General features: G+C 41.2%; 2 protein-coding genes across 30 annotated transcripts in view; both read left to right on the top strand.

Moving 5' to 3' along the window:
* Positions 1 to 4001, top strand: part of AFDN (afadin, adherens junction formation factor) — a 110687-nt gene extending 106686 nt beyond the window's left edge. For 26 of the 27 annotated variants that reach the window (XM_015284360.4, XM_040698600.2, XM_015284353.4 and 23 more), the window contains 2 exons: positions 618 to 702; positions 1800 to 4001. In XM_015284360.4, the coding sequence (XP_015139846.2) occupies positions 618 to 702; positions 1800 to 1944 (230 nt within the window). In that variant the 3' untranslated portion in view covers positions 1945 to 4001. Of the gene's footprint in view, positions 1 to 617; positions 703 to 1799 lie in introns of those variants that run through there. The other variant, XR_001465955.4, reaches the window with a different exon arrangement.
* A 3246-nt stretch (positions 4002 to 7247) lies between these two features.
* The window catches only part of KIF25 (kinesin family member 25), a 32342-nt gene continuing 24741 nt past the window's right edge, over positions 7248 to 14848 (top strand). Inside the window, exons 1-5 of one of the 3 annotated variants that reach the window (XM_040698608.2) lie at positions 7248 to 7522; positions 8312 to 8377; positions 8580 to 8649; positions 11437 to 11553; positions 13672 to 13808. In XM_040698608.2, the coding sequence (XP_040554542.1) occupies positions 11540 to 11553; positions 13672 to 13808 (151 nt within the window). In that variant the 5' untranslated portion in view covers positions 7248 to 7522; positions 8312 to 8377; positions 8580 to 8649; positions 11437 to 11539. Of the gene's footprint in view, positions 7523 to 8311; positions 8378 to 8579; positions 8650 to 11436; positions 11554 to 13669; positions 13809 to 14848 lie in introns of all 3 variants that reach the window. The other 2 variants (XM_004935526.5, XM_040698607.2) reach the window with 2 other exon arrangements.

Here is a 14848-nt window from a genome sequence, read left to right as displayed (position 1 = left end):
GAATTAATGTGATGTGTAAAACCTGTGTGTTGTATCAGCTTAAACTAAAGGTGCAGTGCTGCAAGATGCTTGCTTGAAATTTAAAACAAAAGCCAGGGGTGGGAGGCATCTTCTAATTCATACATCTTACGTGATCAGACGAAATAGGGAAAACAGCTCTGGTTGCTGAATTACAAAGATGTTGGGTAGTAATCATAGATTACTTTTAGCTTCCTAAAGAGAGCAGCTGGGGCTAACTAATTTCCTGTAGTTTGTTACAGGATAGTGAAGCATGTTGCTCTTTCCATCAGTCTTCTTGAACTTTTAATGTCTGTCTTGCAGTATACTGTAATAAGATAAAGACCACGATTTACTGTGCTAAATAATCTAAAAAAAAAAAAAAAAATGTGTTCCAACTTAAAATTAGGAATAAAAAGTTACAGCTGTTTTGAGAGGGGATGGAATACAGTAGTATTGTTCTTAAATATTGCACGAGTCAGATGACCCTCTACATTTAATTTCTGATTCTGATTTGAGATGATTTCTTGAAAGAAGCACTGCACCTTTTTGAAGAAATACAATATAGAACTTCTGCCTTGCGACTGCTGTCCTTCAACTTACTTTTTCTTTTGCACAAGGAATAAATTCATACACTGGATCTTCGGGAGCAACGGTTGGGGCCCATGAAGTCTATCGGGATCCAAGAGACAAACGATCTAAAAGGTGACACGCGGGAGTCCCTTAAGCGTTAACTTTGAGTCATGTGATATAGCTAACTTCTGCAGTACTTTCTGCTGACACTTCTCTGGGGGCTACTGAAAAGTGGCATATCTTGGGATTTGAGGAAATGCAAATTCCACACAAGTCTTTAGGTGATCTAAAGTACCACTTTACAACAGCAGATTTCAGTGCTATGACAAAGCAAACAGATCATTCTAAATGAAAAGATTGAACTATTTTAGGTGTATTTAAAAATCTGAAGTGGAATTCTTCCCAAATTCTGTAAGCATAAATAATATGGACTGTATCTTGTAAGTTGCAAGGTTTACTGTGTCGCCTACTGAAGACACAGCTGGGCTTTGGATAGGATTCTGTAGAAGCTGTTAGACCTCTTTTCCTGCATTTTAAAACACCGTTCCTGTTTCAGTGGAGTGTGCAGAGCAGAGAGCTCTTGGACCTTTCTGATCATGAAGCTGAAATACATGTTAGTTTTATTATATGAGAGGTAATCACATACATAAAGTGTTGTTACAGCTATGACTAAGAATTATTTGAGATCTTCATTGCGGTGGCCAGAAACACTTCAATCTTTAGTTTGCTTTGAGGATAAAGAACTGTTCAATACCTTGGGCAACAATTGCACTTAAACTTGGCCGGCATAGAATAAAATACAGGGGTGTTGGATTGCATCCCTTACTACATACTTCAGCACTAGTAGCTTTGTTTACCAAGGCATACATAAAAGCTGTGTATTCAGCGCTTTTTCCTAGGCACTTACTGCTGTAGGAAGCTGTAACAGCTGTGCTGTGCTGTTATAGACGGAGCCTTAGTTACATCTGTGCTTCACTTTGAAAATAGGCAAAGTAATATAATTTGTGTTTACATGCCAGAGGTGGTTGTGATCTGCTTCTGCTAATCTAAACGACAGCACAGTGTCAGAATTGAAGGTACGTGTGGGGAACAAAACCTTGCAGAAGACTGAACCAAGACTCTTCCGCTGTAGTCAAAACTCTGCCAGTTAATGCACATCACTAAGAATTATTGTGTTTAAGGATATTGTAGATGAGAATTATAACAAAGACTTTCTTTTCTCTTTCCAGTCAAGATACAGATTTACCTGGAGCACCAGAAAATCTGACGTTCAGGGAACGCCAGCGACTTTTTTCACAGGGTCAAGATGTATCCAATAAAGTAAAAGCCTCTAGGAAACTAATGGAACTGGAAAATGAGTTGAACACGAAATAAGATTAAAGCACCTTATCAGATGTAACTGAAGATCTCTAAATTGAGGGATTGAGATGAGGGGCACTACTAATGAACAGAAAATGAATGACTTTGATTCCTCTATATCTAAGACTGTTAATTAAGATTTAGAGATGTTGCAATAGCAAGAAAACTGATTACTTTGCCAGGAGCTTGTGGTTTATACAATGAAAGCACTGTAAAATTTTAAAGATATGAATCACGTGAAGGTAACTCTTTTCTTTCTGTTTTGGGGGTTAAGTTCTTGTGCACCAGACCAAGTAGCACTTGTCAAAGATAAGTTCTGTTTCCTGGTGTTTCACAGACACGCTTCTTTTTTTAGCTGCTGAGCAGAGAGAGTGAGAATAGCTTGAACTGCCTAAACTAAGCTGTGCACTAGAAATTAGTACTTTAGGTTGTTAGTTAAGAAGACGATATCTGGGCCACTATCTTAAGTAGACTCTGTATGCAAGTTTGCCGTACTCTGTGGTGTTCATACAACGATCAACCTATCAATACCATGATTTAGTATTGGGATAACACCCGTTCTATAGGTAAAACCTTGGGATAAAACATTTCTATTCCTACATATCTGTTGGGTCTAAAAATGGAATTGGTCTGTAGTGATGGAAAAGTCTGTGTTGATGCACCCCTGTTATTTGTGCATCGGGCTTTCAGAAATGTGAAGGTGAAAAGTTTAGGGCTGTTTGTTTCATGAAAAATTACATAAGCAATAGATAGGAGGCTGTGCTAGTTGCCATTCATCAGCTAGGACCAAAATGTTTGTCACGTGTTAAAGACAAGGATTTCCATTTCTGAAGTCAGTAGAAAAGATAGGTAAGTTTTCCAGAACAGTAGGTGAGAAGTTACTAGCAAATAAGCGTGGAATGGTATATATCTGCCATTAGCAGTTCAGCAATATCTTTGTTTTGGGGTTGCTTTTTTGTTGTTGTTGTCGTCCTGTTTCGCTGTTGTTTTTTCCTATGGAGAAGTGAACCGGCATATTAAAGGGAAAAAAAAAAAAAAAAAAACCCTGTGGTGTGAAGCATTGAATACACTACTGCTGGCTGGGAGTGGGAATGTTAGTAAGACCTGGTCTGCTGGCAGCAATCCGTTTCTACTCATGCTGAAGAAGCAGTGCTAGTAAGCTCTTCTTTAGTCTAGCTAGCTTTACTAACATCCTGTCACTGTTGTACTGAAAATATTTTTGGCAGTTCAAGCTATTTTTTCACACTGTAATAGCCTTATTTAATTTTAAATTGTTAATCTTTTCCCTCCCACCGTTTCCTCAGCTACGCTTATGTGGCTGATGATGCTGGGAATAAGGACCTCATCAGAGATTTTCTCATTGTGTGATGTTAAGACAATATATATTGTGATTCCAAACAAATTTTCTATTTGACAAAGCCCTTTACTGGCTTTAGATGATTTTTTTCCTGTATCATATTGTTCTCTTATAAATATATATTTAGGGAATTGTGCACACTTCCAAATACAAAGGGGTAGACTTTCACTGCCTTAGGAAAGAAATCACTTTTAATAAGAGTTGTATGATAAATAAATGCAAGTTGATGAAAATTGGAGTGTAAATATTTTTTACGTACTTCAGGTTTCTTATTTGAAAGTGTGCTTTTACCGTTTCACCTGTTAAATATGAAGTAGAAGATTAAACTGGTTCAAAGTGTTAATGAAGGATCTGCATGCTTGCTATGTCTGTTAATCAGGAAAAGCAAGCCTCTCCCAACTTATCTTGAGAACACTAGCAGCCTTACAGTGACACATTTTTCTTAAGGAGAAAAACTTATGCTGTGGCTGAATTACTGTTGCTGCTAGAATCTGAAAAAGGCTTAGCAAAAAAATAAATAAATGAATAAATCTATAACCTTCAGTTGAGTGGATTTGGCCGCTATTGGGCATTCGGGTCAAGTGTGAATATGTGTAAAAGTGCTTTTCATATTTGTCTGTGCATTATTATGAAAAACATCAAAACTGCTGTAGTTTCCCATTTCTACTGTATTTCACTTGCAACCTATTTTTAATAAAGTTTGTATTGTATTTAACTTTGCATTAAATGTTTTTTTGTACTCTTTGTTATTTGACTCCGCGTTCACAGCTGTGTTACCATAAACCCAAGCGGCTCTTTTTAAGGTTTCCCTTACCTTTTAAAATACCAGCCAAGTCAGTGCATCTCATAATGGTGGGAACCTGAAATGAATTTCACGTAGAGAATCAAACAACGAGGCTCATCCTCACAGATCATCGGGGGAATTTAATGTTCGGTACCTGAACAAGTGATTTTTACAGCTTATCCAGCCTCTTGTGAAATAGTAAGTATTGGTGGGATCAAATACGCAGGCTAGCCCATGGATTCTGGTGAATGTACTGTATTTGTATTCTCCGCCAGTGCAAAGCATGTTTCTGAGAACAGAGAGCAACCTGGAATACAAATTCTTTTGGAAAAGGTGATTGTGAGTAATACTGGGACCGGAGTGTCCATTGTGATTGCTGTGGTTAAGAAGGCATTTGAATGATGTTACTGCTGTTGCTGCATTAATAACACCACATGACTTGCTTCTTGATAGGAGACAACAGTTGAAGTTCTGTTTGACGAGGGCAGAGGTGGGAATTTGATCACAGCAAAGTGCTGTGGATTTCAGCTGCTGTAGCTGAGTGTCTGCTGCAGATGGGATCGAGAGCCATGTGTACCTCTTTCCAGGTGAGTACCTTCATCACACACAGGGGGTGGTGACACACTGGAACAGGTTGCCCAAGGAGGTTGTGGATGCCCCATCCCTGGATGCATTCAAGGCCAGGCTGGATGTGGCTCTGGGCAGCCTGGTCTGGTGGTTGGTGACCCTGCACATAGCAGGGAGGCTGAAACTTGATGATCATTGTGGTCCTTTTCAACCCAGGCCATTCTGTGGCTCTGTGATCTCTCCAGTTGCAAGGTCTACTCTCCAGAATTTTCAAAATCACTGATGAGGACATTCTGAATTTAGAAGACTGCAGGACCTCAAGGTGTGCCTGAGCGGGACCTTGTGTCAGTGCTTTTGAGTCTGTGGACTGTGACCATAAAAATGAAGCTAAAGGAAAAAAGGCATTTGAATACTGAATGTGTAGTCTAGAAGCAAAAGGAAACAACCCAGTTGGCAGCTGAGAGAGTCCATAAGATAGATCCTGTTTACTGAAATAATATTTTCTTGATCATAACGATTGTTTGTAGATCAAGCAATGAGTTCAGCAGCAGAATAAACAAATGAGACTTTTCTCCTTTACCTCCCAATTCAAAAAGTTGAGTTATGAGAAATTACAACAAAAACAGCAATAACAACAACCTTCACTAAGAACGGTCTGGAAAAAAAAAAACGTAGTAACCCACAAGAGTTTGCTAATGAGAACAGGAAAGCGTTTGGCTCTTCCGTCTGTTGTGTCAGATGATAGACCTGTCGCAGTCACCTGGGGGCTGTGTGGCTGAGAAGGCAAAGCCTCACAGCTTAAGCAGTCTGTCAATTTATTTTCTAGCTGCAATGGCAGATAAACTGCTTAAGAAGACAAGCAGTGTGCAATTAACCTTCTTGGACAACGCTTGTGTATTCTTAGGAGCAGATGAATATTCAGGATTGCCCTACAGTTATTGATGCAAATGTCTTGCTTAAATTTAGTAATTAAATATGTACAGCTTCACTGAATAGTGTGTTTGCATGGATGAACCCATTTCACTCGTGCTTTGATTGTAAACATATTATTGTGTGAGGGATGTTAAATCCTCTACAGGTACACTTTTTGCTGTGGCTGGGTACTAGAGTTGCTTCTTTCAGAGCAAAGCAAGCTCATCCTCTTGCAAAAATCTTTTCTGTAGACGGACAGTATCAGTGGCTATCTGGATGTCAGGCATCTTAATGCTTACTATGCATTCCCTCCTCCCTATGTATAGTTGCAGGAGCTCTAAGCTGCATGTTGCGTGGAATTATCTTTCAGTGGACAAGATGATGCCAGAGGAGATTCAGGCTGGACGTTAGGAAATACTACTTCTCTGAAAGGGTGGTAGGCACTGGAATGGGCTGCCCAGAGAGGTGGTTCACCGACCCTGGAGGTGTTCAAGGAATGTTCGGACGTTGTGTTGAGGAATATGGTTTAGTGAGAACTGTTGGTGACGGGTGGAACGTTAGATTGGATGATCTGGTAGGTCTTTTCCAACCTTACTGATTCTGTGATAGCAGGGGGTGACCCTATGTACTATTCTTCTACAGCAGATAACATTAACAGACATGGTAACTATCAAAGCTCAGGGAGAATCTGTTCAAGCAATCACCGTGAGTTCTCTTCACCCTGTGGCTGCAAGTGTACCTGTTTGAGACAATGAAAGGCATTTAAATAAAATTAGGTTGAGAAATGAAGTGGATAGTGTTTTAGGGAGCTTAAAAGACCACGTGCAAAACATCAGTCTTAGATTTGTCTGCTTGACACGACGAATGTGCTGTCACGTGGGGAGCAGAAAATCAGAAGGCACACAGCAGTGAGCGTCCTGGTGTTTGGCATAATGGACAACTCCTATCCAAATACTGAAGCTGGGAACTCAAGTCTTCTGTTTTCACTACGAGGGTCAGCATGAAACGCACCAGCAGTAGCTAACACAACATTTACGTAGTAGTACCTCAAGCTTTCATAGTGGTGTTTCACTGATGTTAAATGGAGTAAAACATGCAATAGATTTAGTCAATGTCATGAAACTTCCAGCCTTCTTGTTTCCCTGGAATTATCTGTAACAAGGCTGGGTTCTTCTTTTGCAGGGAACAGGCAGGATCAGCTTGGTAGACGTTTGGGGGAAAAAGGAGATTCTTCAAAGCAGAGGATCCCATTAGAAAAGCGTGCTGGAATACAGCCTTGCAGCATTGCCAGAAGACAGATTTTTGTTTCCTTGCCTAGACCTCGCTGATACTGCATATAAAAACCAGAGCTCAGTGTCAAGAACTGTGAGCTACACCCCGTGAGCTACAAAAATACTTCCTCAGACTGGCTGACGGTGATAAAACAGAACGAACAGCTGAGAGGAGGCGGCTGTCTTGGGCAGCCTCATCAACCTCCCCGCCGAGCCTAGCGCTGTGTCTCCCAGCATGGTCTACACACGAGTATACGACCTCCCACACCCCGCCCTTCTCCAGGCCCAGCAGCCGCCGTATGGGGGCTGTTTCCGATCCCTGTCAGCCCCAGCCGGGGGCGGCCGCTGTCATGGTCGCCGCCCACGCTGGCGGGAGGCGGTGCCGTCAGCACGGCAGCCCCGCCGGGCCGCGCCCTCCTTGGCGGCCGGCCCGCGTCAGTCTCCGGGGATTTAACCCTCGGAGCGGCGCCGCGCGGGGAGCCAAGCGCCGATCCGAGCGGCGCGATGCGACCGCGGGGAGGGCTCGGCCCGGGCCCGGTGTGGGCGCAGCGTGTGCGGCAGCTGGAGCAGAGAGCGCGAGTGAGCCCAGCGCGAGGCGAGGCGGGACGGGGACGGGCCGAGGGCGGGGCCGGAGAGAGGGGCTGATGGCTGCAGCGTCCCGTTCTGCCGCTGTCTGCTAAAAGTGGGTTCTGAGGCTTAACGGTGAGAATCCTCAACGCAGCTGGTGCTGTCGCAGTACGGCTCCTAAATGTAGTTCCTACCTGATGAACCTGATCTCTTTTATGACGAGGTTACCCATCTAGCTGACCAGCTGATGAAATCCGTTTGGATTTCAGCAAAGCTTTTGGCACTGTTTGAAAGCGAGGCTGGGTCAGACCCGATGTAGCTGTGGTGTCCCTGTTCATTGCAGGGCAGTTGGACTGAATGACTTCAGAGATCCCTTCTAACTCTAAGGATTCTGTGATTCCATTTCTCTCAGCGTTGTCTCAAGCTAGACAAAACTCAGTGCAGTGAGTGAACCCTTGGCCAATGGGTCAGGCTCAAAGGGTGACACCGATGGGGTGATGTCAGGCTGGTGCCCAGTCGCTGCTGGGCTGCCGTAGGGCTCTGCCCTCCTATCAAGAGGGGCCAGCTCTCTTCAGTGCTCCTGTGGCACACCTCCCCTACCAGCACAGGCTGAGATATCATGCTGTGCAGCCATGGGCAGAGAAGGCTGCTGGGAGATGTGAGAGCGGCCTGTTGGTATCCAAAGGGAGGCTGTAAGAAAGAAGGGGACCGACTCTTTAGGTCTGCTGTGAGGGAACAAGAGGAAATGGTTTCGAATGGAAAGATTTAGGTTTGAGGCCAGTAGTCCTTTGATTTCAGGAGACTGAGAAGAAATGGTGCACAGCAATGAAAAGTATTAACGAAGTGATGTTCGTCAGACTCATATTTATGCCATTTTTACTTCTGTGGGTTTGCATGTGTTTTTATTGTTTTCTTTTTTCTTAGACCCAAGAAGAAAGAATAATTGCCCTGGAAACTGAAAATGCTGCCCTTCATCTAAAACTTGCAGCGGTAATTATTGTTTACTTTTCCAATTAGGACTATTCACAGACTGCAGGAACTGTATTAAGTTGTGAACAGACAAGGATGCCCAGTTATATGTCTTAATAGCACAAGTACTAGGCTAGTCCAGAAAAGACAACACTGTGGCAGAAGTCAGCTACAGAGCACAAAGCAATGGTGGATGCCCTCATTTCCTTATATCATTTTTCAGAGGGATATGTTGCTTCTAGAGCATTATTGAAACAAGCAGCAGCCTGCGATAACGTTTGGTGTCTTCAAAGGTAAGGCTTCAAAGATTTAGAGAACTGTGAATATTTATCCATGCTTCTAGACCAGAGCCAGCTGTGAGAACTGGTTGCAACAGAGTCTGCTGGCCAAGAGTTTCTAATCTGCTCTGCAGCGTTAAATGGTTGGGTGACCTCAGGAAAGCCACTTGCCCTCTCTTAGGGTCTGTTAATACCTGTGGATAAAAGTGGGTTTAACGTTTTCCAAAGCCTGATTGGAAGCCAGATGGTGCATCTGCAGTGAGTTTTGCCAGGTATGTGGGAGAATGGTGTAATTATTCTGAAGGAAAAAACAACAAGCATTTTCTGTTTCATCATATTTACCAAAAAATCTTAAATATTTCAGCTTTTTTTCTCACCCTTTCAAAGACGAGGAAGAAATTATTCTAGCCACCATAGTGCATCAGATATAGGACATAGTTATCTGATAATAAAAGCCTGTTTTCCATGGCTTTGTGCATTGTGGTTGCTTCTTTTTTAACTGCATTGTCAAGAGCCCCTGTTATACACAAGGAAACGTGCTCAAAGTATCTACTGACAGATAGGGGAAGGGTTTCGTGTAGGTATTGAAACGCATCTGGGATTTACCATCTGGCCTACGAACAAGCTTTGAAAATCATTTAATCCACTTTACCCTCAAGAGTTTTCTATTGGCTGTCTGTTATCACAGCATCTGCAGAGTTTGCAACTCTAGTTTGTGCCTGTGCAGAGGACCCTTCAAAAGCTCAGTGTATCCTCTCCCTCTGCTTCCTGCACCCCCACAGCCACCCTCTGCACACACTGACTTGATCCTGTGTCTCTCAGTAGTTCATATGTTCCCCACCTCAATACCACCTCTGTCACTTCCCTTTGTTCTGCCAGGCTACAAGCAGTGGATTGTGCCTCTCATAGATCTGGAGCCATGTGTTTTGGTTGCATGGTGAACCAGTTCCACTTACCTGCCAGCTGGTGAAACACATGGCTTTGGGGGACATGTTTTTTGGGGACATGTTGCAGTAATGGAGCATTTTGAGACCTCTCTTTATTCTGATGAATGCAAAAACTATTTTAATGGAGAAAACCTCAAAACCAGGGCAACATTTGTGATTAAGTAGTCGAAGTGATGAGAAATTGACTTCAATGAAGGAAGAGCTGACCATTTGCGTCCTCCATGTTGAGAAAAAAGGGAGGGCGGGGGGCACTTATGCAGATGGTAGAGAATGCATTAGATGTTAAAGAAAAGCATTTGGTTTTAGCTAGCTTGATCTTATAGCAAGGCTTCAGTACTGCAGCTGCTTATATACATGCTTAACTTTTCACGTATGATTAGAGCTATTAATTCTGGGGCACTTCTGTGCATTTCTGTCAAGCATGTTTATAAATACAGATGTGTTCGTGAAAATTCCCAGGGTAAAACACACAAATGCCCATACAGGAGCTGTCTCAATTTCTAAAGCTTCTAATAAAAGAGTTATTTTAAAACAATCATCTTCTCCTGCTGTTTATTTTCCATGTAAGCACTTCATATAGTAGCACTGAGGTGTTTTATAGCTATGCAGGACCTCCGGTTCCATTTGTAAATAAAAAAGCCCATGAAATTTTTGTTCAGACAGGTGAAATATTTATCTTGGACAATATATATTTTCTTTATTCTGACATCTCCCAAATATACTGTTGTTTTTGAAGATGTCATCTGTAGTTAACTGCAGTTAAGTCCATTTAGTTTTTGCCTATTGTTATCGGAGGATTGGAATTAAGCTCCATTACGTGAGGAGTGAATGCCATTGTTTAGTTCTATCTTCAGTTAATTGAAATAGCAGGGAACTGCAGTCACCAAATTTCTGATCTGAATAAACTAGGAAATAATTATGGGCTGGAGACAACTGAATTCCCCAAATAAGGGCAGAGGCTATCAGTACTGTTTAAAGAATGGTGGATGTCAATATACTGCTGGGAAGAGCAGGTGAAGAAGTTACAGCTAACTTAAGTACCAGGATTGTCAGTAACTGACAAACGTGCAGCTTCTAGCATAGCATAAATTCTGTCAAATTGCCGAATTTCACAAGTACTCTGTGTAGGATTAACTCCTGTATTCTTGCCTGTAAATACTTAAAGTTGCACTTTTCCTATTCTTCTTTTGACTTCAACGTCTCAAAGAGTTTGTCTGTAACATTACTAGAAAGCATTCTTCTCCACATCCCTTAGAAAATGTATTTTCTTGCTTTGATCTCTGAAGACCCAGCTTAGCACTTGACTGGTGCAATTTTGCACTGTTGCAACTTTACTGAATGCAATAATGTCGGCAGAAAGGTAAAGCAACAAACACCACGCTGTGGGCTGTGTATAATCACTCCTTCAGCATTTCAGCCATTAACTGGTGTGCCCTCTTGTCCTGCTAAGTCTTTTGAGAGAGCTTTCCGATTAAATTTAGCCACCAGAAGATGCTGATCTGATGCCAGGTGTGTAGCTGGCCCTTTTCCCTAAGCAAAGGCACAGTTTTAACTTAGATACACCTCAAGCTCAAGTAAGGGGCTATAGGCACTTCAGACACATTGTAGTGTTTTGGTGTTGAGGTTTGCCACCCAAACAAAGTCGAATATTGTGGTGTTAGTCAACTTAATTAGAAATGATCCTTCACATGACTTGGAAAAATGTGAAAAGCAAAGAAATTATATGTTTGCAACATCACATGTAACCAGTTGATTCACTTCCAGAGACGTTTACAGGGGAAGAGGAGATAAAATGCATCAAAAATCAGATACACTTTGAAGTGATTTTTAGGTGATCTTTTCTTTTTTCAAACAGTATCAAGGGTGGGCTGGAAGAAGTGTTAATGAGATATTACAGCTCTACTCCACTCATGGCCAGCAGCAGAAATTGCAGAGGAGTTCTCTTGTAACTCACCTACATGAAGCAATTAAGGTAAAGACATTTAGTAGTAATGTTGGCATAACCTATGACGTAGACGTATGCAAGATTATGAAATACAGTAAAACCCAGAAATGGTCAAATTTGAATGTGGTCTATAGCTTTATTTTATTTACAGTAGTACTTGCAGCAAAGTGTAGCCATGTCTGAGTTAGCTGAAAACTGCTTTCAACTCTTTACAAGGGTAGATAACGGCAGAACAAGGAGAAATGGTTTTAAGTTGGAGGAAGGAATATTTAGGTTGGATATCGGGGAAGTTCTTTACTATGAGAGTGATGAGGTGCTGGAACAGGCTGCCCAGAGAGGCTATGGATGACCCATCCCTGGAGGTGTTCAAGGCCAGGTGGGATGGGGCCTTGGGCAGGCTGGTCTAGTATTAAATGTGGAGGTTGGTGGCCCGGCCTGTGGAGGGGTGGTTGGAGCTTGATGATCCTTGGGATCCCTCCCAACACAAGTCAATCTATGATTCTGTGATTCTAAAACCTATAGTGGTTTGCTGCAGTAGGCTGCAGAGCTACCTGGGAAGCTGGGAAAGTGGCTGTCTCTGAGCTCCAGGATCTCCTGTATAGGCTGCTATCAGTGCCTGGAATAGGTATGTTTGTAGACAAAACCTTGAATCCTTGACAGGACCAGGTAGATGTCTACCAGGTAGACGTCTCCTAAGACACAATACTTGTTAGATACTTTAACTGGATGGCCACATGCTAACAAGATCACTGGTGAACTCTCTTGATTTCACTGGGAGCTCTCTGTTCTGCAGGACCTCAGAAGCAGAAATAGTAATCTGTATGCTCAGTCATATCGCCTGAATTTGTAACAAAGATACCAGAACTGTTCTCTCAGTAATAGTACAATAGTATTTCCCTTTGTTGAGGTACTTGTTTCTTAAGTTACTTCATAGATTAAGGAGTTCCTTTAAGGGACACAAACAGATGTCAGCTTTTCTCAGAGTAGCACTGAATAGCTCAGAGTAGCAAAAATATCCCCCCCAAAAAATCTGTTTCTTACAGTCAAAAAGATTTAGCTTAATTACAGTGATTCTTCTTGGTAAATCTTGCAGTGGCATTTTATATTTTGGGTTAGCTAGAATGGCAGAACTGCTTATGATGAGTTATCAGTGGACTGAGATGTTTTTCTATCACAGATCAGTCAAGGCTAGGAGAGGAAAGAACTCTCCAAATGAAAGTCTAAATTAATGCTAAACCTATACCTGTAATTAAAAAAAAAAAAAAAAGGAGGAAGAAGAAATCCTTCATAGTTATGTTCTGAGAGGGATAGCTACAGTGCTTTACTCACATTAGTTTATATTGTTGTATCATTGAAATGGGTTAATTAATTCAAGGTTACTAGCACAACTGGAAAAATAAAATCTTGCAGAATAATCTGACTGACTAATGAAGCATCATGATGCTTCTATGAGAAGAAGTTTCATTAAGTTCATCTTATAGATGACTTTACGTATCCTTTCCAAGACTTAGATGTCAAGAGGTCTCCTAATCCAAAAGCCAAGTGAATTTATTTTTAATTTATTTCGACTTCTAAGTGAATATAAGCTGAACTTGTAAACATTTAAAAGTCATATCATGTATGTTATGCTGTGTTACATTAATAAGAGAAATATTTTTATGTGCTGTAAAGGTTTCTGACCTTTTCAAAATACATCATTCTCATAGGAAGACATAGAACTGGCTTACCTAAGAAATGACCTTAACAAATACCTCCTGATCAGAGTAGGCATGGATACACAGATCACAGGTTTATATTGCTAATTCTGGATATGTCTTATAAGTGTACAGAGCACACACACTTATTTTTGTTTGATGGAACAACCTGAGGGTGTATTATCGTTCAAATCCATAGAGTAAGATGATAAGGATCCTTAAAGATTTGGTGAAATCTTTAATAAGTGTCATTGGTGAATATCTATCTTGATAATCCTTCTTTAAACATGCTGAAAGACGCACTCTTAAAGTCTTCTTTTCATCAAGTAGAGGGTTCTTCCTGACTGTAATATTTCACCATAATTATTTGCACTGTGGTTATATTGATTTCTCTTCCTTGACTGCTGGTTTTGTGTTTTTATAACATATTTTTTCTTCTTGCCGACAAGAGGCTTAAGCAAGACATGAAGAGCCTCCATTCATTTGCTCTCGAGCTTTCAAAAGACTTTCAGCGTCAATACAAGGCTTGTCTTTACCAAATTTTGACAGCAGTCCAAGGGATACAGCTGCAAAATGAAGCAATGCAAAGTAAGGCTCTTACACTTGCGTTCCAGTCATGTAATACCAACAGTGTCATGTTAAATATTAGTAATACTGATAGATTGAGTTCAATTCCAAAATACAAGCGCTTTTTTTTCTGTTGGTTGTTAGATCATCTAGGAGTCCTGAGGTGTCAGGTAGAGTACAAATAACCCTGGATTTTCTCAGGGCTGATAATTTGAGTTTAGCTCTTGTGTTGATTGCAGCTGATGCCAGACTGCTGAGCTGGCTTAGCTGTAACATCTTTATTCTGTAGGTCTCAGGCTTGTTGTTGTGACAATTTTAGAACAGCCCAATAAAGGACATGTTAATTTAGCTGAAATTTGCCTAATTTGGGGTGTACCAGAAGAGGACTCAGGTGATTTCAGAGATTTCTGAAACATAAGGACTGCTGCTTCAGAATCCACTTCCTCATTCATGTGTATGTATAAACAGACCCTACAATGCAATTGATTCTGATGGTGCTCCTACCAGGTCTGAGAAGAACAAGACACATACCAACCTGATTGTGAAATAGGGCTTAAATTGATGTTTGTGAGGCTGAAGAACTACAAGCAAGTACACAAATTTATAATCAGAGTCCCTGCGTGATTGATACCTATGTATTGCCATGTGAAAATAGATAGTACTGCTTCTGTACTTCTGATTTGAAATGATTTTGAGACAGTTTTGATTCTGTTGGGGCTATTCTTGTCAGTAACAATAAATAGCATGATCAGTGACAGATGCCTGCAGAACTTGTCTCTGTATATTGTGTATAAACTTATGATTAAAATGGTAATCCATTACTGTGTTATCTGTGTAGAGAAAATACTTTAGAAAGTTTAAAATTGCAAAAAAAAAAAAAAAAAAAAAAGTAGAAAGTTAAATAAGGGTGAATGTTCCAATGTTCCCCTTATCAAAACTGGGGCCTAAAGGAGCAGATAGGAAGTTGGATTTGGCACGTAAGCTGATGTGGTGTACATAATTACTACATATTCCTTAGGAGGCCTTGCAAATTCCTGTTGGCTGAACCAACTTTGTACCTT

This window comes from Gallus gallus, chromosome 3 (assembly GCF_016699485.2).
Source record: "Gallus gallus isolate bGalGal1 chromosome 3, bGalGal1.mat.broiler.GRCg7b, whole genome shotgun sequence".
In the NCBI taxonomy this organism is placed as follows: domain Eukaryota; kingdom Metazoa; phylum Chordata; class Aves; order Galliformes; family Phasianidae; genus Gallus; species Gallus gallus.
Note: the sequence above shows the minus strand (reverse complement) of the source record. Positions and strands in the feature narration are given on the sequence as shown.